At 31.6% G+C, this 22,570-nt stretch overlaps 1 protein-coding gene across 1 annotated transcript; it reads left to right on the top strand.

Annotated features, from left to right (window-relative positions):
• The first annotated feature begins 12,717 nt into the window (after positions 1-12,717).
• LOC107883941 lies at positions 12,718-16,107 on the top strand. Its single transcript, XM_016804993.2, has 2 exons — positions 12,718-13,368; positions 15,289-16,107. The coding sequence occupies exons 1-2, from the start codon at positions 12,919-12,921 to the stop codon at positions 16,105-16,107; spliced, it is 1,269 nt and encodes a 422-aa protein (XP_016660482.1). The 5' UTR covers positions 12,718-12,918.
• The last annotated feature ends 6,463 nt before the right edge of the window (positions 16,108-22,570 follow it).

Below are 22,570 nucleotides of genomic sequence, written 5' to 3'. Positions count from 1 at the left end.
AAAATTATATATTTTTATATAAATATAATTATTTTTGACTTTAGAGGTGAGTGGGTAGGTTCAAGAAGTTGAATTTGTGACAATGTTTTGAAAATATTTTGTGCGCCATTGATTCTTCTTCAAAATCGGTTTCTAAATCTAAAATTAAAAAAAAAATGAATTGATTGAACTTAATGATTTCAACTTATATACTTAATATAAATTATTTATAAATTATAACATCTAATATAGTATAATAATGTTGTAACATCTAATTTATTTTGGATAGGAAATTTAAAATTTACCGCCTAATGCTTTATTTGCACCTATAGGTGAATGCGGTCCTGGATCGAGCCTAGATTCGTGCGCATGCCTATGCATATAATATAGAGACTTCGAAAACGGGGAATTTAATAATATATTTAATAATACGATGTGGGTATATATTATAGTCACCCATCATCGTTGAATTGCATCGTGGAAAACGCCCAAAGCAAACCGTTGCAATTAAACTCGTTCGTACACGGGAGGGGGCGCGAGATATGGAGAGAGAGAGAGAGAGAGACAAATAATAGGTTATACCGTATATTGTGCGCGTATATAGAGTTCGTCGAGTTGTCCAACCACCACCTCTACCACCACCACCTATCAGTGTGTATTATGCAAATTCCGTCGTAAATATGGAAATTATCGGGAATAATATGTACAGCGAATATGTTCCATTAAAAATCGCGACGAGCAAAGTGAAATAATTGTTTTTGATATAGAGGAGCGCGTATAGAGGTATATAATATATATATATTGTGTGCTAATAAAATCATATAGCACGACAACTCCACACAGTGTATTGAAATTAAAATATAATTATTATAGGCCTACGCATGTATATATTATTATTACACATTTTATATATAGTACTGCACGCGCGCGTATAAAACATTTTAATATTATGGACGTGTTTGGCCGCCGGTCATCGATCGATAACGCTCGCGACACCTATGTTTGATTGCCTTTGACGCGAGTAATGAAATCACTTTCCATTATATTATATGCTGCTGCTCGACAGTTTGTCGTTATCAAATGTTCGGTATGTGCGATAAATATTAAACTCAAATTAATATTATATCCAACTACAATGTCCGTCGGGTGAATCGCGACAAAGAGGTCCGGTCAGCCCGGCATCCGGAATTCGATATTTTTAACTCTGAATTTTTTTTTAGAAAATTCAATATTTGTAACCGCTTAGCCTTTACACGATTGTTTAATGAATTTACGGTGCCGTGCAACGATAGCCCAGCACACCGAAAGATAAAAATAGTAATTTTAGTGGTAAGACTTGGTGGTTAAAAACTTTGGCGACATTTGACATTCAAACGTATTATAGTAACGATTAATAACTATTTTCATTCTACAGTAGAATAGTAGATGTATGTTGTTTAATTGAATAAAATATTAAAAAATACACCTAGTCATCTTTGAACGTGATTCTATGAAGTAACATACAAATGGAAAACTCACATAAAAGTGTATCTCTATATTATTCATGGGTAACGAATAACGATATTATTATTATAGGGGCGATATTATTTGAGAAAATTACACATTTAATATATTATTTTATCTACCCATAACTCTTGGAACAACACCGTGGTTGGGGTTGAGAACGCCTCGTCGATATAAAAGTATTATGAATATTGACCATGAAGTGTTTAGTGACCAGACCACGTGGTCGTTTGTCACAGCAGTTCCGGTGTATACTGATCAGTGCGAACGTCGGTCGGAGGCCGTAAAAGCCTCAAAGTATCCCCCAACCCTCCCCACCAAACCCATCACTGACGATGTACTCTCCGTAGGCTTATCATCTTTTGGTCGGCAAGCTACGCCACCTCTCCACCCCCAAGAAGGGGGTTAAACTCCGATGTTTACGCTCGTTGAGCACCGCGAGTTTGCATACCGACCGAATTGACCACCCCGTCGAGATATAATAGCGCTCCGGTCCGCAGCAGACAGGACGCGAAACCTCGTTATTTTTTACGGATTCCGGACCTGATTTTACGATACGACCGTAAACCGTTACGAACTGATTTGCCATATTGAAAAGTCCCATTGAAAAGGAAAACCGACAAAAAAATAAATACGGGATCGGGGGTGCGGATTATGAGATCACCGGCACGATGTTTTCCGCTTTATTGTAATATTAATGTATACCATATATAGACGTATAGTGTAATATGTATCACTGATTTATTTATGGACGAAAATAACGACCTTAGAAAAATAAAAATAACTACGGTAGACGGTAGAATATTTATTGACCCGGCGCGGCGTCCCGCTGAATTTTTTTTTGTGTCCTCGGCCCGTTTCCGTATTTACCGCAGCAGAGTCCTATTCGAATAACCGTGTGTGTTACGGATCTCGTATTTTTAATATAATATAGCAGTTCATAAGTGACACCTGCAGGGAGTGGTACAGAGCTAACTAAATGTTGTCCAATATGAATATGACCTGTATAATATTATACATTGTCAAACAAGACCTATATTTCTCCGGACACACGTCCCATTTAAAAAAATGTACAAGTGGTTTTACAAGTGGTGATAAAATTGTTAAGAGATTTCAAAACTGTTTTTCTTGTTTTACATCAGGGATCTAAACCGTTTCAAATTTTAATGGTTACGGTTTTAGTTCTTAAGAACGGTTTTTTAAATTTTCTGGTTTTGGTTTAGGTTTTAAGATCGGTTTTAAAATTTTTTGGTTTTGGTTTCGGTTCCAAAAAAGGTTTTTCAAATATTTTATCGGCTTAAAGAATGGTTTTTAAAATGTCCATTTTATTTTCCTGTATAATTACTGTAGACTCGATTTTTATTATCTATTAACTATTATAAGGACCAAGTCTAAAGACCTGAAATATGGCTACTTTGTATAATTAGTGTACCTACAATATACGATATAACAAATTTACGTTCAACAGAACTAATTCGGTGTTATTAACTTGAATATTTCATACCTAGTTTAGGTGACTCATGCCTACTTTTGCATTCGACATAATAATATTATTATGTTGTTATATTATGGTTGAGATCATTATTGGATTACATTAATATTTAATTGTATATTACAATAACATCACACTATATTATTTGTATTTGCAATTTTGAATCATAAGTTTAGTAATAATATATATATTAATATTTCGTAATACTCAGTAATTGCATCGGGATTTTTATCAATAAATCGGAACATAATAATTTCCTCGTATAAAAATACTAGAATTACAAATAATATAATTAACTTTATGAAATTCAAAGAAACCGACATGAGTTTTAAATTTTAATCGGTTTTTCAATTCTATGGTTTCGGTTTGGGTTTTGAAAACGGTTTTTTAAGGTCCTAGGTTTTAAAGCATTTGGTTCCGGTTCCAGTTCCGGTGTTCAGAAATGAGAAAACCGCGGTTTTAACCGGTTTTCAAAAAAACCGGTTAAACTGGTTTCGATCCCTGTTTTACACACTTATCTAAAACTAACTGATTCTAAGTTATTTGTATTATCTCGCGTTCAATACTTAAATTAATAGACTAATCAGTGAACCGTTTGTGTTAGGTACATAGGTACTTACTCGTTCTTAGCCAATTTTGATTCACCGTATATGCTTGAAAAAATGTGCTCACTGCTTCCGTATAATCAGTTTGTAGTCATTTATACAAGTTAGGAAAAATCTCTTTTGTCATGGTATTCCTCAGCATAATGTCATTGAAAATTATATTATCTATGGTTTCAGTGTTGTTAAGATTCCTTTTTAGAGGAACGAATGAAGGAATTAATTTCATTATTTTTTAAAGGAATAGGAACGTAAAAACTATAATTATAATACACACTCTATTGTAGTCATAAATCTTAATATTAATATATTATCGAATATGAAATAAAACCAAATTAGTTGAAATGACAACATAGGTTTAATGTTTATATAAATCGAAATAATTTTCTTTAGAAATATGAAGCATAATTTATTCATGAATTCTATCGAGGGGTTTATAGGTATAATACGTCTATTTAATCATACAATTACATGCATCAAACGATTGTAAAAACTAAAAAGAGAAGAACAAAACAGATGTGAACGAACTAGTGCGAACTCGTCAAACATTTTCGGACGGCAAATTGTTCGCGCAAAAGTCTATATTGTATCGGGATTCGGGATTGATATACATTAATATAGTACTTTTCCCCTCGCTAGTTCTGCGCGAATAATAAAATATTTAAAACGAGCGTATTCCTGTGTTTTTTTATAATATTCATATTGAAATACACCAGCTAAATACCTACGTACTGGTCTGCATGGTCGCGTTGTTACTGTAGCATTCATCCTGGTGGCTGGGCAGGGTACGGTTCGGAACGGTTTTATATTTTATGAATATTCCCGCGACTTTATACTTCCGACACACAAAACGCGCGTATATACTGGGTGATTCTTTTACTTTTGAACACTTGTTAATTCAAAAAATATAAATGTTTTTGGGAAAAAAAAATTCTACACGGTAAATAGGTATTAAAAACAACAATTAACAATTTTTTTTTTAAATAAATAGTTTTATCCCCGACATTTTTTAATTTCTTACTTTCTTGAATGACAACATACAGATTTAATTTATTATTCCACAGCAGAATATTTGTCCAAATATTTTGATACATAAACATCGAATTTAGGACCAGTATAGTTTACGAATTATAATATAGTATTTAAAGTGTATATGGGCAGAGTAGTGGACCAACATTTTGCGGGGTAACCACGTATACCATTCCACTAGGATCATCAAAACTTTAAACACTTGTACAATAAAACTCATAAACTACTCGTCCTAAATTCAATTTTTATGTATCGGGCGTACATATATAATATAATAGTAATATTACAATATAACTATAAAACACAAAGCCGATTCAGGTGCACGTATATTATATTGACGACCCGAGGAGCGTTTACTACCGGAATAGCATATAGTACGATAAAATCGTATAGGTATACATTATGCGTATATATCGGTTTGCGCTTGCTGTATATGTATACGTCGTTTAATCTACGGCTCGTAAAACTAGACGAGCGTCGGTCGAGCACTAATCGCGATTTACGGCATTTAATCGAAATCCGAAAAGGACACGCTGTGGACCTCCGGTGTGTGGACAGACGGGTGGGATTGGGAGAGAGAGAGAGGTTGCCCCTGCAATAACAGTAACAATATAAACGCCACTGCAGTCGGCCCCGACACGGTACGTTTGTTTTAATTGTTTTGGCCGCAATGGAATTATAAACACGGCAAAGGCGTTACGGTGCCGTTCCCTCTGCAAGTGCTTATAATATAATACATATATAGTTATATTATATCGGACATAGTATAGGTATATATATAGGATAGGTACATTATATTGAATTGCTGCGGGCGAAAATCGTATTGTCATTATTATAGGTATTGTTACCTATATTATTACATTATAGTATTATGCACTGCAATACACACGACTATATATATAGTATCGGAAGAATATTTTATTTAAATTTTTTTTATCGCGACTGCAGAGTTTTAAACAAAATCCGAAACGTTACACGATCGTACATCATCGATGCGAAATGTCACGCCGTACCGTCGACGATGGCGTATTTCAATTTATTCAAATTATTTTACGAAATGATAATAGGAATATTTATTACAAGTACCTAGGAATTCTGTGAGTGCTCTGAAAAAAAACTACTGTTGAAATTACGAAATGTGTATCTTGTAATGGGACCTTTAAAAAACAACAGCCTATGTTATATAATAGCTGGTATGTATAAGTGTATAACTGTATAATTAAAACTAAAACATAATAATAAAAAATGTCGGTACCTATGTCGAATACGAAATATTTATTATAATTTATAAGACGACCTCCTTAGCTGTATATTTATAATACAAATATAATCTCAATAATGTTGTTATTTATTGTTATTCAAGACAATAATATTGTGAAGTGGTTGACTGAAAGAGAAATTTGGAAAGGAGTGAATAATAATATAAATAAATTAACTTTAGTAGGTCCACAGATGGGTCGTAAATAGTAATCTTAATTGTATTAACATAATAAAGTGTAACCCAATCCGTGCCCGACGCTTATTGTTGACCCAACAGAATATGACGGATGAAAACGTTTTGTGGATGAATAAATCAGACGAGAAGGAAAAAAAGAATAATAATGCTTTTCCTATTTTATTTTACATAATAATGACGGTGAATTCACATTAGGTAAAAATAAAATATTAATACTCAGAACGTTCTGTAAATAAGCTACAAACAGAGAACGTTTAAAGCCATCACACTAGACGGAATTACGTTAGAGGTAATTATTTATATAATTTCTTCGCTATATAATGAAACTTATTATTTAAATGTTTAATATACTTTTATATAATATTTATACTATTATATGTTGTGTCGCGTTTTAAAAGAATCGCGTCCGATGCTATTTTGAAATAACGCACTCGTGATGATAACTCAATTCGGAATAATACAAGTTCACCGCGGAGTATCGTACTTTTTACAAAATTCCATTTTGTTACTTCCTGTTTTATCCTCGTATACCTATGTCCTCTATATATCTATATAATATATATACGCGAACAACAATGGCAGTATAAAAATAATAATATATTTGTACGACACCGGAGTCACGTGGACCGGAACCGCAGAACCGAAATCTTTTTAAGCGTTTGCCTTTGTGAAAATAAAGAACCAACTCGTTTTTTCCCTTTTAGTTTTTTGGCCCTCCGCTATCGGTGCGGTATCGGTGCAATATTGAATTTTTATTGCCGGAATCCATTAGCGATCCCTATTCATTCGCGTTGTTTTTTTGCACGGAATATATACGTAATATACTATATAACCCATAGCAGAACAGTAATTCTTTACATAAAGAAAATCGTACGATATGCTAAACGACGAACGCTCGAGGGGCTGCTTCCAATTTTTTTTTTTTTTGTTAAACGAAAAAAAAAACAATGCAAATTTATGAAGCATAACAAAAATATACATACGCGAAAATATATGCGTAAACTGAGCGATTTGAGCGAGTACGAATTTATTTCCATTCAAAACACACCATCGATATCCGCTGTGTGGTAATCTTTTTTGTTATTTTATTACGATTTTTTAAAATGTTTTATAAAAACGAACAATTTATTACAACAACAATAATTATTAACTATACATAATACATTTAATACAATTTATGTTAATATATTATACTTTTCTTTGGCCATTTTTTCTGTTGGACTCATTTCCCGTGGCCATTATTATCCATAGAATCCTGCTGTGCGTATATAATAATTACATAAATGTCGACATTCACCTGAGCATAAACCAATCCGAAGTTCAAAATATTTGCACTACGAACGTAATTATGTATTGGTTTAGGATTTGTAGATATATGTTTAGAACACCTTATATCCCGGTCGTGTCCGTCCATTCGTCTGTCCATTAGTTACCACTTTACCGGTACATCGTTACGATTGTTGATATTTATTGAAAAGGTATGTATTTATTGTCTGTAGTTATCTACAACTGTACATATATTGTATATGAAATTATAGTATATTGTGTAATATTAAAGTTTAGAAACCGGAATTTTAGCACAACAATAAATATTCGTAATTTTACGCATTTCCAATGTGAATATGTGATACCTATAGGTATATAGCTATATAATTTAGTATAATGTGGCTGTATATTATAATCTAAAGGGTGATTCACCTATTTTTCTTAAACAATAAAGTTATTCAAAATCTGATTTTTGAAATGTTTAAATATACTTTAAGACCATAATATTTTCAAATTCTTTAAATTGTTTGTACTACAATAACAACTATAAGAAAGTGGTCAATATAAAATATTTGTAAAATCAAATTACCTTTAATGAATTAAATAAATATACATAGTGGATACGTAGGATCTTTAATTTCCATATGACCATTGACCATATCTAAAAGTGATAGTCGAATAGCCTTGTCAATTAGTTATTCCATTAGATACTCAAATATTTATCTTGAGATTAAGGATTCCGGTGGAATAGCGATTCGATTTTACCGTTGCTATCAAGAAATATTTCACGACATACTAAAAGTAAAAGTATTCATTAAAATTCAAGAATTGATATTAAAATCAAAGAGGAAATTGAACACATTATATATCATAATATATAATGTTTTATATATGTATATCATGATTATTCATTATTATTGTTTTCAAGTGTCATCGAAATGAGTAGGCAAGATACTACAGTCTACAATCACGATTTGTGTATTTATAGGTACCTAGTACAAAATAGCTTTCAATAAAACTACAAACAATTTTCGATACTATATTATTTTCAATAAAGATTTACTGGATAATTAACTAAACAATAACCACGCATAGTGTATACGTATGAATGTATGATGGTTGGAATCTGAAAATAAGGACGTAAGTCTCCGGCTGCGGCAGTATTCAAATATTGTGTCATAATGCTACAGAATACCTATAATAATAATATTACAACAGACTGTCAAAGGGCTTTTCTTGTCGTCATTTGGCGCCGACTCGTGTATTGTACATGCAGGCGTACAGTAAGCAAACACGAGAAAAAAAATCTTTCGCCGGTTCACCGATACACGAGGGATTTCCTATTACCGTCGTTATGTCCGTCTTACGGTTGTATATCAAAGGAAAGAATGCGAACGACAAACGATCAGGGAGGGTTTAAGGAGATTTGGCAGAGTCGTTGCATAAATAAGTATTACAGTGGCGACGCTGTCCCGCGAATTGCCATAACTGCTGCAGCAGTTCCGAATTACTCGGTTTCTTTTCCGGGACGTTTGATACGGTTTCTAGGGCCAAGGCGATTCCATGTCGTGTATGCAAATGGCCTGCGGGTGCAGGCCAGAGGGGTGGGGGGGGGACACTTAAAGGAGAAAAAAAATCCTTAAGCCCGTTATATTAGGCAAATCCGCGTTCGTTTGGCCGCCGGAACCGTATACACGAGTTTTACATTTTTTTTTATTATTGTTATTATTATTTATTCGCGTCTGTGCCCGCCGCGTGTATGAGGTATTTAGGTGTTCTTTTATGGCTCTCGCGGCTTATATTCCCCGCGAAAAGTTATTCGTTTTGATTAAATTTTATTGTCCGCACAAGTCGTTTTGACCGATCCGAACGATAAAAACAACAACAACAAATCCGCTCGTTATTATATTACGATGCGCGCGTATATTTAGATGATATGTATATATTATTATATAATAATAATATATTTACATTCGTATAGCCCGCTTAAGCGATCTCCTCTCTTCGTCGCGGGGGATCTTTTCCTCGCAGATTGAGCAGGCCATGGTTTATTTTTATAATTTGTTCTGTGCAGCGAAGTCCCGTCGCAATTCAATTAAAACCCGCGTTGAGTGCATTCGTGGAGTGCATTCGCGTGCAGTTTACGTCATATAATTCGATTGCATAATACGCGCGCGTCTGTGATCGCATAGTGCAACGCTCCCTCTATGCACCGCCGGGGGAACGGTTTTAATACGATTTGGATTGCGAATAGTGCATAGTCATCGGACTCGCTGCAGTTGTCCGATCAATAACCGTTATTGCAGCCTCGTGGCTCGTTCCTAGTCACTCGTCCTCGTCGTCATAGCGATCATATAATAATAGCGCCAGCGCGACGACATTATTTCGAAAATTGAAAACCATTAAGATTTGCATAAGAATCGAGAACGCGGGTGAATGTCGATGCGATTTGTCCCCCCGAAACGGTTGTTTTTACAAATTGGGACTGTTTGGCCGCGAAAGGTATAGGAGAGGGGGCGACCGTTATCGGCATAATACACGCCATGTTGCCATCGTCTTCCGAAAGCGAAATGTTTAATAATAATATTATGAGTACAAAAGTCACAAATTGCTTCGGCTGAGATTGGCAAAACAATTTATGTTCCTAACGAACCTGGGCGACTCGGAATTGAAACGGAAACGCATTTGTTTTTATATTTTTCGGTCTTTAGCATCCGCACGAAAGTTTCTATTCTATTATTTATATAATCGACTTCATTATTATTTTGAATTCCGCCCCGAAATACTCGTAATACTGCTAACGCCGCAAAGAAAGTAACATATAAATGGTTAATTGAAAATTAACACGTGTGTGTGCTTGAAGAATAATATGAACATGTTAAACACTATACAGAATCTATATAATATATATACGTCGACTCTTAGTTTGATTTGTGTAATTGGATCCAAGAGCGGCGACATCATATATTTTACAATTATATAATAATTTAACTTATAGATACGCGATAAATGATTTAAACTAATGTACTATACCTACTATAATTTCATCGCACGTACACGCACATCACGAATAATAATTGATAAAATTATACGAGATGGGTAAATGTGAGGAGAAAAATCCAAGTGACTTTTGAAGTAAAATAATATGATCTGCACCCTTAATTTATTCCGAGGAGTACTCTCGCGAGAAAACTCAATTCATTATAATATTACAAAAACGTGACCCTTACAACAATTTTATTTTAATAATCCGTTACACTTTTCCGTTTCGATGTTTTACCCTCTTCGAATGAATCTGTTAACGAGCGACTATTTGTTACTCTTTTAATTAGCGAGAGTTTCTTTTTATTAAATAAAAAGAGTAATATAATAATCATCTGACTGTTTGTATCGACTGAGATTTTTTTTTTGTTGTTCGCGAATTACACCGATTCGTGACATTCCAATTAATCGGCTACGGTAATTCTTACTGAAGTTATGCATATATATTTTTTCATTTTTTTCCACCCTTATAGTCTCATTAATTTTCCCCATTTATTTCGAAGATATTAACTCAATTCATCAGACCTGATGTCCGCCGCTCAGTCCCTATATTTTGACTCATATTTTCCACGTCACTTTGTTGTATTTTATTTCCAAATTCATTTTTGCGCTCCCGAGACATTAGTTACTTTCGCTGTGCACGAACATTGCACATAAAAAATAAAATGGTTTACAGCAGATTATTAATCATAATAATATAAACTATTATTGGTTTTTTAAATTTAATCTTGCGTATAACAATTCAAAATTTTAGCAAATACCATATACAATATTGACTCGTAAATTGTTATTAGGTATATATTTCCAGAATTTGCATCTTATTAAAATACTTTTTAATTTCATAAGACAGTTTTATATTGCATCTAAGTCCTAAATAACATTAAAAGAAACTATAATATGTACCTAAATTATTACAATTATTATAAATATGCATTGAGCCAATACGATATTATACTTCAACTAGTTGAGTACAATTTTATTATAATATATATTTAATAATAATTATAATTGTTAATTAAATAGTTTAAAATCTAAATACACCCTACCTATATAATATAAGGTATAAAGAAATTAATGGTGACATAAACCAAAAATATAGATAAGTCACCCAATAATAGACTAATTCAAAGTTCTTTGTTATATATTATGTTACTCATAAGTTTTATTGCGTTTTTCGAGACCATAAAAAATGTAATAAACATTATTCAGAGTATTGTGTGCTTACTGCTTATACTCTGGCACTCGGTGGGCATATATATAGTTTTACGCTTGTCCCCATGTACATGATCACCGGTGGTATTACACTAATTAAAAGTATTATTTTTTCATCCAATTTTTTTTCTCCGGTTGTAAAAAGGAATTGAGTAGTATGTGTGTGTGTGTGTGACCCTCTTCCGTACAGTTTTTATAACCAGAAGCTTTTAAATATTAATCCGTCGGCATTTACGTCAGCTGCGTGGTGATTTTACGACCGCAACACAAGCGTATTATGGACGAACAAAATCTGAGAAAAACCTCTGGTCTCGTAAAAAACTAATTTCGTAGAATTAAGACACACGAAAAAACTTTTTAACGGTCCAAAATCAGTTCAAGAAGTTTTTTAATATCTTCTTATATGATAAATTATATATTAGGTATATTAGTATAATGAAATAAAATACACAATAATACAATTTTGTAATACGACGTCAATATAATATAATATTAGGTATTATTATTGTCGTCACAATGCAACGGTAGGCACTTATACGTTTTGTGATGAAAAAAAAATTATCGTTTTTGGAATATATAGTATACATAGTACATAGTAAGTAATATATTATGGCTAAATCAATAAGTTCTGTTTGGTGGTTAATTAGTTGTACCGCTTCAAATACTTATTACGCTTTTTTTTTTTAATCTGATTGTTACACGCATACACATCATCGAATTATACACAAACCGACAATGTTAATCCGAGCAAAATCGATGAACGTCCCGGGACAGTTAATTATTGCGGTTACACGGGACTTGATTAGATTAATTTTCCGTGGATTGTGTAATTGCATTCAGTACATTTTTCGGAATAGTAATTTTCGAAAAAAAAATGTCTACATTTGATATTACTTTTGTTGATAATTACGCAGACTTAACAAATAACAATGATAAAAAAAAGGCAATCACTGAGTTTTTTTTTGTTATATGAAACTAATAATTATATTATAGGCGATAGCATTGATTATAAATACTAGTAGTATTTATAATCAATAGTAATAGATAATAATTAATAGAGGTAATTATATTTTGAATAAGACGCATTGTTTTAAAATGCACTTGTGTATACTGTATAGTGTTTTGTTCATTATTAAAGCCGGGTACACACCGGAGCATTTAGGTGTAATGTAACGCCGTAATGTAACAGAGTTCGTGCTCGCCTGAATGTTACAATGTTACAATGTTACACGACCAGTGTGTACGATAGAGTCGAGCGCTACCGTGTATTTGGTTGTTCGCCGGTCTATCCATCAGTTATTCACAGTTTGTTCTCGAGTTAGTTCACATCGTGTACAATGTCTTCTGTTAGAAATTTACAAGTCGCTAGCGCATCATTTATTTTAATTCATTCTATTTTAAAAAAACGAAAAAATAAAAAAAAAAGTGAAAGAAGATGGTGGCAAACAAATTTAATGAAGTCTAGGGACATATGTAGTGGATCAGATTTATTAAATTGTCTTCAAGAACAGGAAATAAGTGGACAGTACAGAAACTTCATTAGAATGTCGTCAATTGATTTTGAATATCTAATAAATTTGATCGGTGAAAAAATCTCCAAAAAAGATACGAATTTCCGAAAAGCCATTCCTGTGAAAGAAAGATTAGCTGTTACGCTACGATTTTTGGCAACTGGTGATTCCTATCAAAGTTTGCAGTACCTGTTTAAAATGTCAAAACAAGTTATTGGACAGATTGTTCCCGAAGTATGCCAAGCAATTGTGGAAGCTTTAAAAGAAAATATACAAGTATGCATGTTCTATGAACATTTTTGAATTATATACACTTTTTAAAGTTTCGAACATAATTTAAAAACAAATCAAATATAAATAAATTTTTCCTGTTTAATTTTTATTAGTATTAATAATACAAATAAAAATGATAATACAAGTCCTTTTTTTGCTTATTAATAATAATTATTATTATAATGATAGTAAAATAATAACAAAGAAATAAAATAACAAATGTCAAATACTAATAAAAACAAATAATAATAATACTATTGATAATTTGTACTTTTTATCCCTGTATAAAAACAATTGTAATTTTAATAAGATATAAAAAAATAATAATATTGACGATTTAAGTCCCTTTTTCTGTTTTTTAACTATTAATTATAATATTAATAAATTTAAAAAAAAAATAATAACAAATGTTAATAAATGTATTTTACACTTATTATAATAAAAAAAGAAACAATTACATTTTAATCTAACTGCTTAAAATTTTGTTTAACTTTAATTAAGATCATAGGCATTATGAGTGGGGGAAGTGTTAGTATTATAAGTAGGAGGCGGAGGGCTAGGATTGTATGTAGAAGACGAAGGACTAGGACTGTAAGTAGAAGGTATAGGGCTAGGATTGTAGTTAGAAGACAAAGGACTAGGAATATAAGTAGAAGGTATAGGGCTAGAATTGTAGTTAGAAAGTGACATATGAAGAGGATTCATATTATTAGCATGATAGTTATATTCATAAAACCCCTGGCAAGCTTTAAAAATGATGTTACCGAACTCATGTTGAACAGCATTTCTTGTTTGTGGGGAAAAACTTTGTAGCTTAGTTTCTATGTATTTTCCATACGCACTACATTCCGTTTCTTCTACCGGTTTTGCCGCAGCAGTTAAAATTGAAAATGCCTGGTCAAGCATAATATCATCATCTGTTTTTTTCTTTTTTTTTTGGATGAGATGATGGAGTATTGAAAATCACTGAATCATTTAGGTTTTCAGTGGACTGTAACACATCGACTTCGGGTTCTTTATTCTGATTTTCAATTTCAACTTGTTCTTCGACGACCTTAAGTATACAAAAAAAATTAATTGAATAAATATTGATTTTACACATATAAAATATCTACTCAGCTGTACAGTGGGTTACAATTGAGTCACTGTAATGGATTGTGTTAAATTTCAATCTAATGATATAATACCATTTTATAAGAAAAACGATTCTGAGCGAAGACGGTCAGTCAGTCTATAATATCTTACTAAGTTTGATGATATTATTGTGAATAATAGTATTTATTAGTATTTAATACAGTTGATTAAATTCATTTTCCCCAAAAAAATTACATTTGAAAATGTCATTGCGTGTTTATAAAATATAACAATATACTCTAAAAGTTTCAAATACCAACAAATAATATTTTTAAATTACAACAAAATAACTAAAATCATTATTCTTGGTTTTAATATGAAATTTTGTCCAAATTTGAATTTAAAATAACAGTAAAAATAACTGCATTTTTAGATTTTTTGGTTACAGTATGAACTATTTATGAGAATCTTTGTTTTAAATTTTCAGCCATTAGTTATAAATACTGAACATTTTATAATTTTTTATTTACAATGATTAATAAATTTCGATGATTTGATAAATTTTGTCAAAATTCAAACTTTAAATGCTTATAAAAAAAAATTGTGACAACTGATTTTTAATATTTTTCATCTTACTTTGAAACAATATATTAGGAGCCTTCTATTCAATTTTCAAGAATTTTTACCCAACAAATAAACTAATATTTGAACTTCAAACACAGTGATAATAAATAAAATTTAAACAATAAAAAATTTGAAAAATAAAATTCGAGTACCCATAGTTAATATTTTCTTCTAAATTGTGATAATTTTTATACAAATATAATATATTATTATTTAAAAATTTAGATACCTACGACATCTGAAGCCTGGTTAGCTATTTCACGAGGTTACGAAGATCGTTGGAATTTTCCCCATTGTTTAGGAGCAATGGACGGAAAACATATAGTCCTACAAGCTCCATTTAATAGTGGAAGTGAGTATTTTAATTACAAAGGAAATTTTAGCATTGTATTATTTGCACTCGTTGATTCCAACTATAACTTCATTTACGTAAATGCCGGATGTCAGGGTAGAATTTCGGATGGCGGAGTTTTCAAAAATTGTGAGTTATATAAAAAAATGGAAAACAACTCGTTGAATATACCAGCCCCAATACCATTACCGGGAAGAGAAATACCAGTGCCATATTTTGTACTTGGTGATGAGGCATTTCCACTGAATGAACATGTCATGAAAGTGTTTTCGGGCTTACATCCCAAAGGTTCTGTTAAAAGAAATTTCAACTATCGCTTATGCAGGGCCCGCCGTGTTGTAGAAAACGTTTTCGGAATTTCATCTTCGGTGTTTCGTGTTTTACGTAAGCCTATGCTATTGGAACCCGAAAAAGCAGAGGTTGTAGTGATGGCTGTAGCACACCTCCATAACTTTTTAAGGAAAAGTATGAATTCCGTGAACATTTATACCCCGAGTGGCACATTTGACAGAGAAGTTGGTGGACAGATAACTGAAGGAAATTGGAGATCAGAAAACAACAACATGACGTCTTTATTACCAATCCGGAATATGCCTCGTAGATCGGCGTTGGATGTAAAAGAACTTCGAAACGAAATTGCAAATTATTTTGTAAATGAAGGGGCGGTTTCGTGGCAAAGTGACTACGCATAATTTTATTTTATTTTTTTACTGGTACATATAGTGTGTTTTATTAATTATACATAATTATTATACATAATGATTATACATTTAATAAACATAATACATTCATATATTTATAGTTTTTACTTACAGTATCTAATGTAGGTCGTGGATTGTCCTTATCCATAATAAAGGCAAAATGTTTGAATGCGAACCATGTGCTCTCATAAACTTCGTCTGTTCCTTGTATAAAAATATAATAAAAATATATTTTAAATTGTTACTCTACGTAGCTATCCAGAAGAGTTGTCAAATTTATCGAACTTTTTATGTTAATTGTATTTTAAATTAATTATATATTGTTGAATTATAAATGTATATAATTTGCACGGAGGTAACTACTACAAAGTCAAAGTCACAAATTATGAATGAACACGCGCGATTGCGGCGTCCGAATCGCCCGTGTGTTATTAAAAACCAAAATGAATGGAAAATACATTGGGAAAGTATTGTTTAATTATAGTTGAGGAACGTTCAAAATTAAACATGCGCGTTCGAACGCGACCAAACGTGCATCTCATTGCCGTGTGTGAATAATCCCATATAAAGGTATATGTTTAATTTTAAACACTGTTAAACAATTAAAGTTTGATAACGTGTTAATTGTTATTAACATCAAAGTTTCAAAACATTTTAATTTTAAGCAACGATTAACACAAAATGTATAACGTTTTGATTCTGAATAACGAAAACGAAATATTTTTCAAATTCAAGCTCTGATTATTTTAATATTTATAAAAATTGTTTTATAAGTACCTGTGCCAGTTCTCTGACTATTTTTCGTCTTCATTTTTTCTCGTCGAAATGATGCATTAAGGCTGGTTATTTTTTTCCTACATTCATCTGGTGTAATTTTCATTTCTTTGGCCAAATCATCCCACGCATCGGATTTCGCAAATTTGTTGTAATACTTTGGGTCCTTTGGGGACCATAGTACCGGTTTATTTTTGTAGCATTCAATGAGATCTAACACTTTTTCGTTAGTCCAATTCATTTCAAATTAATTGATTTAAATAAAACACTTATTGGTAAAATTTAATTGAGTCAAATAAAAGTACTGATATGAGGATCAGCGATCAGGGCGATTCGCTGCGAGCAACTAGTTTACCGTACACACTAGCAGCGAATTGTAATGTAACATTCCTTTGATGTTCGTCAAAATACCGACACTCGGATGGATCGACGGCGTCGCGAGCCGAGCGCGCACGAATGATACAGTAACACCGTACACACTTGAGCATTACAGTTACATTACAGCGTTACATTACACCTAAATGCTCCAGTGTGTACCCGCCTTTATAAGTTTAAAATTGGTTCATTTTTTTTAATATTTATGCAAGTAGGTACACATGAATATTATCAAACATGGAAGTATTTTATTAAATAAAAATCAGTCATAACTTTAAATAATGAAAATATGCATTTAGCGTAAGCCATACAACATTCATTAAACAATATTGTTGGATTTGTGAATGTGGTATTTTTTTAAAAAAACTCAACAGAAAAAATTGTGTCGAACAAAACACGGCAATCATCTTTTTTAGAAATTCTCATACTACATATTATACATAATGTAGTAGGCATATAAAAACACCGATTCGTTTGGATCGTGTTTAGTTTATGCAATTACATATTATTATTATTATGACAATAATGAAATTTAAAACGAAATCAATATAATATGCCCAGTCTATGCGGCATGCGCGTCCTGCTGCTGCAGTCTATGGGTCACGTTTCTGCAAATGCAAGTGAAACGGTTTTCCCCGAGTTTCCGATCACAATGCGAGCAGTTCACTAATTAGCATATACACAACCCCACTGCAGCAAAACAGAATTAACGAGGTTATTCCGGTCCGGATGGCAAACTGACGTGATATTTTTTAAAATATAAAATAAAATACGTCTGAATCAATTTGGTGTCCATGTGCAGCAGGCCGGATTTAATTATCGACTGCGCGCAGGGATACGCGGGAAACATGACGAATGCCGAGTATAAAACGAATTTAATTTAAAGGTTTTCCGACCATAAAAAAGGTCGAAAGTATTTTATATATTATTATTATTACAAAGGATATAAGCGCGCGTTTATTCCAGCGGATTTCCAGCGTGCATTCAGATGGACATTTACATCGCGCACACGGACCGGCACACTGATTGTTTTCAATTATTAATTGCCTGTATGGTTTTTACGTGGATTTGTGTTCAAACTACAGAGAAATTCCGATAAACGCACGTAGGTTAGGTAGGTAGGTATCTGGTATATACACCTACTTAACAAGACGGTGAAGTGGTTACAGTCGTTACTTCAATATTACAAAAGAACGCTTTTCGAAGCTATTGACCGGTAAACAGACGTGTGGTACTCGAAACGTTATTATGATATATATTATACATGCGCCATATTATTATATACATTACTCGTGTTTTTTAGTGCATCACTTATCATATTAATTGCCGAGAAAATATAAAACGTATAGGTACACTCGTCCGTGTATATATAATATTATAATGACTAATAAATAATAATATTGTAAAACGAACGGACACAACTCTCCGACAGTTATTTTTTTTAATTACTGCACTGCACTACAACACGTGTTTGAGAACATTAAATAGGTAATGAATTATTATACTAAATTATTAAAAAGTGAAGATATATTTTTTATTTTTAATAACTCGTATATTATTGACTACCTAATGATAATGGTACCTACGTTGTTAAATAGTTATGATATGCTCCTAGAAAATGTAATAATGTATTAAACACCCATCTACATAAATCGCATGACTAATGTTGTCGATAAAATTCCCTCATATCATGTACCTGTGATTTTGTGATTTTGTGTTCAAATAAAAACATTTTATATCGAATAGCTGGCACACTTTGAATCAAGTAAATGTTTGTTCAATTCGCAGAGTAATAATAAGATGTCAAAACAGTAAAAATATATATATTCCGAATTCGTTTAAAATACGAAAGACGATGTGGTTAGAAAATTCGAAATACTATATTAAATAATATAATTAATACCTATATTATCATGATTATGACATTATGTACTTATGTGTTTAGAGGAATAATAATTATATATATAATTTTGTATTTATATACTCAATTATTAGGTACATACTAATATATTATACGTACCTACCTATAAAGTGTATTACTGTTGTTCACTTACATTAAAATGCAAACATAGGATGGTATAGGACATTGGTAGAAATATTATATTCGGTAATGACATTTCAACATATGGTCTATTGGCTGATTCTAAATTGAACTATCATAGTACCCACTGCCCGATGTCATAAAACTTCTTTTAAAAAAATTATAATTTTTTTTTTATAAACCACACGATAGTATAGAATTCAAGAGCACACGGAAACAATGTAATTTAATTTATGATATCCTTAATAGTTACCATTTTTTCACACCGGAAGAAGCCCGGAGCCGCTCAACCCCACATTAATTCCAATCTATAATAATTATTAACGTAGGTATAGGTACCTATATATCTGAACAGGTGTTGGCAATATAAAACACATACATTTTACTAAGTTTTTTCAACATCCGAAAAATATACGTGAAGTTTTAGCGCGTTCTCAAAAGTAGCCTCGGGGGATCAAATCGTGGGAATATTGTTCACCCCTAATGACTTGCGTGTCCTTAGACCATTTAAGGCAAAATATACAAATCAAACTGTTGAACGCGTTGTTAGTGGACGCAATGAAAATAATATTCTGATAAATATAAAATAAAAAAAAAGCATGAGTTTCATTTAAAATTAATAAATAATATGATACGTAAGAATTAATGTTAATGGAAAAAGTCAGTAAGTGTATAATATTTATTACCAAATTTGTTACATTATCCGTTTTAATTATGATTGTGTAAAAATGTTTAATAACAATATTAATCGTTATAATCTCACCATATGCTTATACTTCTTTGTATAATATTATTTGTATACAATATTACATACTTTTGTTAAATATCATTTTTTGGTGTTTGGAGGTTGGACGAAATTTGAAGAGCAATACAAATAAATTTAAAATTTGTATCCATTTCGAGCCAATTTAAGAGAATCATAATTATTAATTTTATACATGTTTAAAAGTTATAGGATTTTTTGTATAACTGGAAAACTCAAACAAAATAAAAAATTGTCGAAAAATAAACAGAATTTGATGAGAAACTTAATACAAAATGTATAATTTTGAAATTTAAATAGGTAATAACCACAACTTTTGATAAAATAAAATATAAAGTTTAATTCTAACACATACATTATTGCAATATAAATTATAAATGCTGTATAATATACTGCATCTAAAAAATATATCAATTTTAAATATAAATACAAAAAATTTTGTTTTAGATTTAATGTTTGAAAGCATTTTAAGACTAAGATCTTTGTAGAAAATCAACGACAGTTTCCCGTATGCAAATTGAAAAAAATTAAAACTTAACAATGTATAATATTATTTAGATGATATAGCTATATTGTATTTACTTGAACGAAATATTTTAATTTTATTTCATGCTTTTGTTTATAGTTTTGTTTTCAAATATTTATGAAATATAGTTATGTACTAGTGTAGTTATGCCATAATATGTATAAATATATAGATATACTGATTTTTGTTATGACTTCCATTTAAAACCAATACTCTTAATTGTTGGTCTGGTGAAGTATATTTTTCCATAATTTATTTATCCACTAAACAATAAATTATCGAGAAAATGAAATAGTGTAATTGCCAAAGTTAATGTATTTTTCTTGGGGCCTAGAACGACTCCGTGTAATGACCAGAGAACAAACCGCGATTTTTTTCCTTCCCAGTAATTGATAGGTTGAGAACATTTGAAATCTGCGCTGCTGCTGCGCAATATAAACCGATTTGTCATATTTTTATTGTGCTCGAAAGATGAAAAGTCGCCTCCACTTTCGGCCCGAGATCAAAACTCTCAGATATAAATAACGACAGCAATAATACATAGAAGTATATATAATATAATATTGTGTTTTCTGTGTACAAATTGCTATCACGAATTCCTCTTGTGGTTCCCGGTCGATTAGACACATTTCGGCGTACGCTTAAAGAACAAGAACAACTACGCGAAGAGGACGAATGAGATCGGCGGTATAAAAATAAAAGAAAAACGAATATTATGTCATCAAAAAAAAAAATACGAGGGTCTCCTTCCGTAATGACTAGCATTCATCAACCAGTGCTGTTGATCATTATTATATACGTAGTATTTGTCCTTTTTGTGTTCGCGGAGGTGGAAATAGTGTCTACCCGGGAAAACAATTTTCTTCGAACATTTTTCTCGTGGAAAACCCGGAAACGTTTCCGCCGAAGTATGTCCAATCAATCCCTTGGGTCAGAGCGGGGAGTATAATGTCGGACTTCCCGTCGAGAGGCTTTTAACTTGGAAACGCCTAATGGCATTTGTCAAACATAATAACCGCACATAAGAAAAATAGCGAGAAAACGAAAAACTTATTATTATTGTATATGTGTCCAAGCTCCAGAAAACTCAAAACCATAAGTATGAAAAAACAATTGTTTCACAAGATTTATCAGAGGTAATTAATTATTTTTGTGTGGCAGTAGCTATTATAGTAGGTACCTATACTTACTAGTTACTGTAACAGTACATATACCACCTATATAGACTTTAGGTCTTTAAAATCATTTACCTAGGTAAAAATGTTTCAGTTTTTATAACGATTTAATGTTTAGGTATTATTTGAACTGCTATTATTATTATTTACCTGATTTTTGTCAATTTTTAATCTTCCAAGTAATTAACATTATCAATATTGAAAATATTTTATATTTTTATACAGTTTGAATAGATAACTCGTGTTAATATAATGGAGATAACTAATTTTTAACTGTTTAAATCAGTATTATATTACGAATAATAAATGGATACCAAATCAATATTAGATTACAATTTTTCCGATTCTATGAACCGCTTGTGTACCTTCAAATTCTTATTTTGACTGAACGACATCACACGGGTAAGGTATTCGTCCACTAGTGATGTGTCCGTCAGGCTGTTGCTATAAGTAAATAATTTATTTGTTTTTCATAAAATAAGATTCGAGTACCCCAATGAAAAGCGAAATGACTCGATTTTACGATTTTTTCTTTCAATTTGGTGTTACTGTTTTTCTGGATTTCCAACAATGCTGATTGTAGCATAAATCAACCAAAGACGTTCTATTATATACAAACGATTCAGTTACTGCCGTCTTCGCGGGAAGCGAAATTTGAAAACATGCTACGTTTAGTCATTTTACTTTTCTCCTTATCATTGATCAAATTTCATCAGTGTTATCAATCATTTTTATCATATTTTTTGAAAGACTGATATTATATTTTTATTTTACATTTTTCATTTATATTTATTGTGAAT

The sequence above is a fragment of the Acyrthosiphon pisum genome, chromosome A2, assembly GCF_005508785.2.
Source record: "Acyrthosiphon pisum isolate AL4f chromosome A2, pea_aphid_22Mar2018_4r6ur, whole genome shotgun sequence".
NCBI lineage: Eukaryota > Metazoa > Arthropoda > Insecta > Hemiptera > Aphididae > Acyrthosiphon > Acyrthosiphon pisum.
The sequence above is the reverse complement of the archived record's forward strand: the minus strand, read 5'-3'. Positions and strand labels throughout refer to the sequence as shown.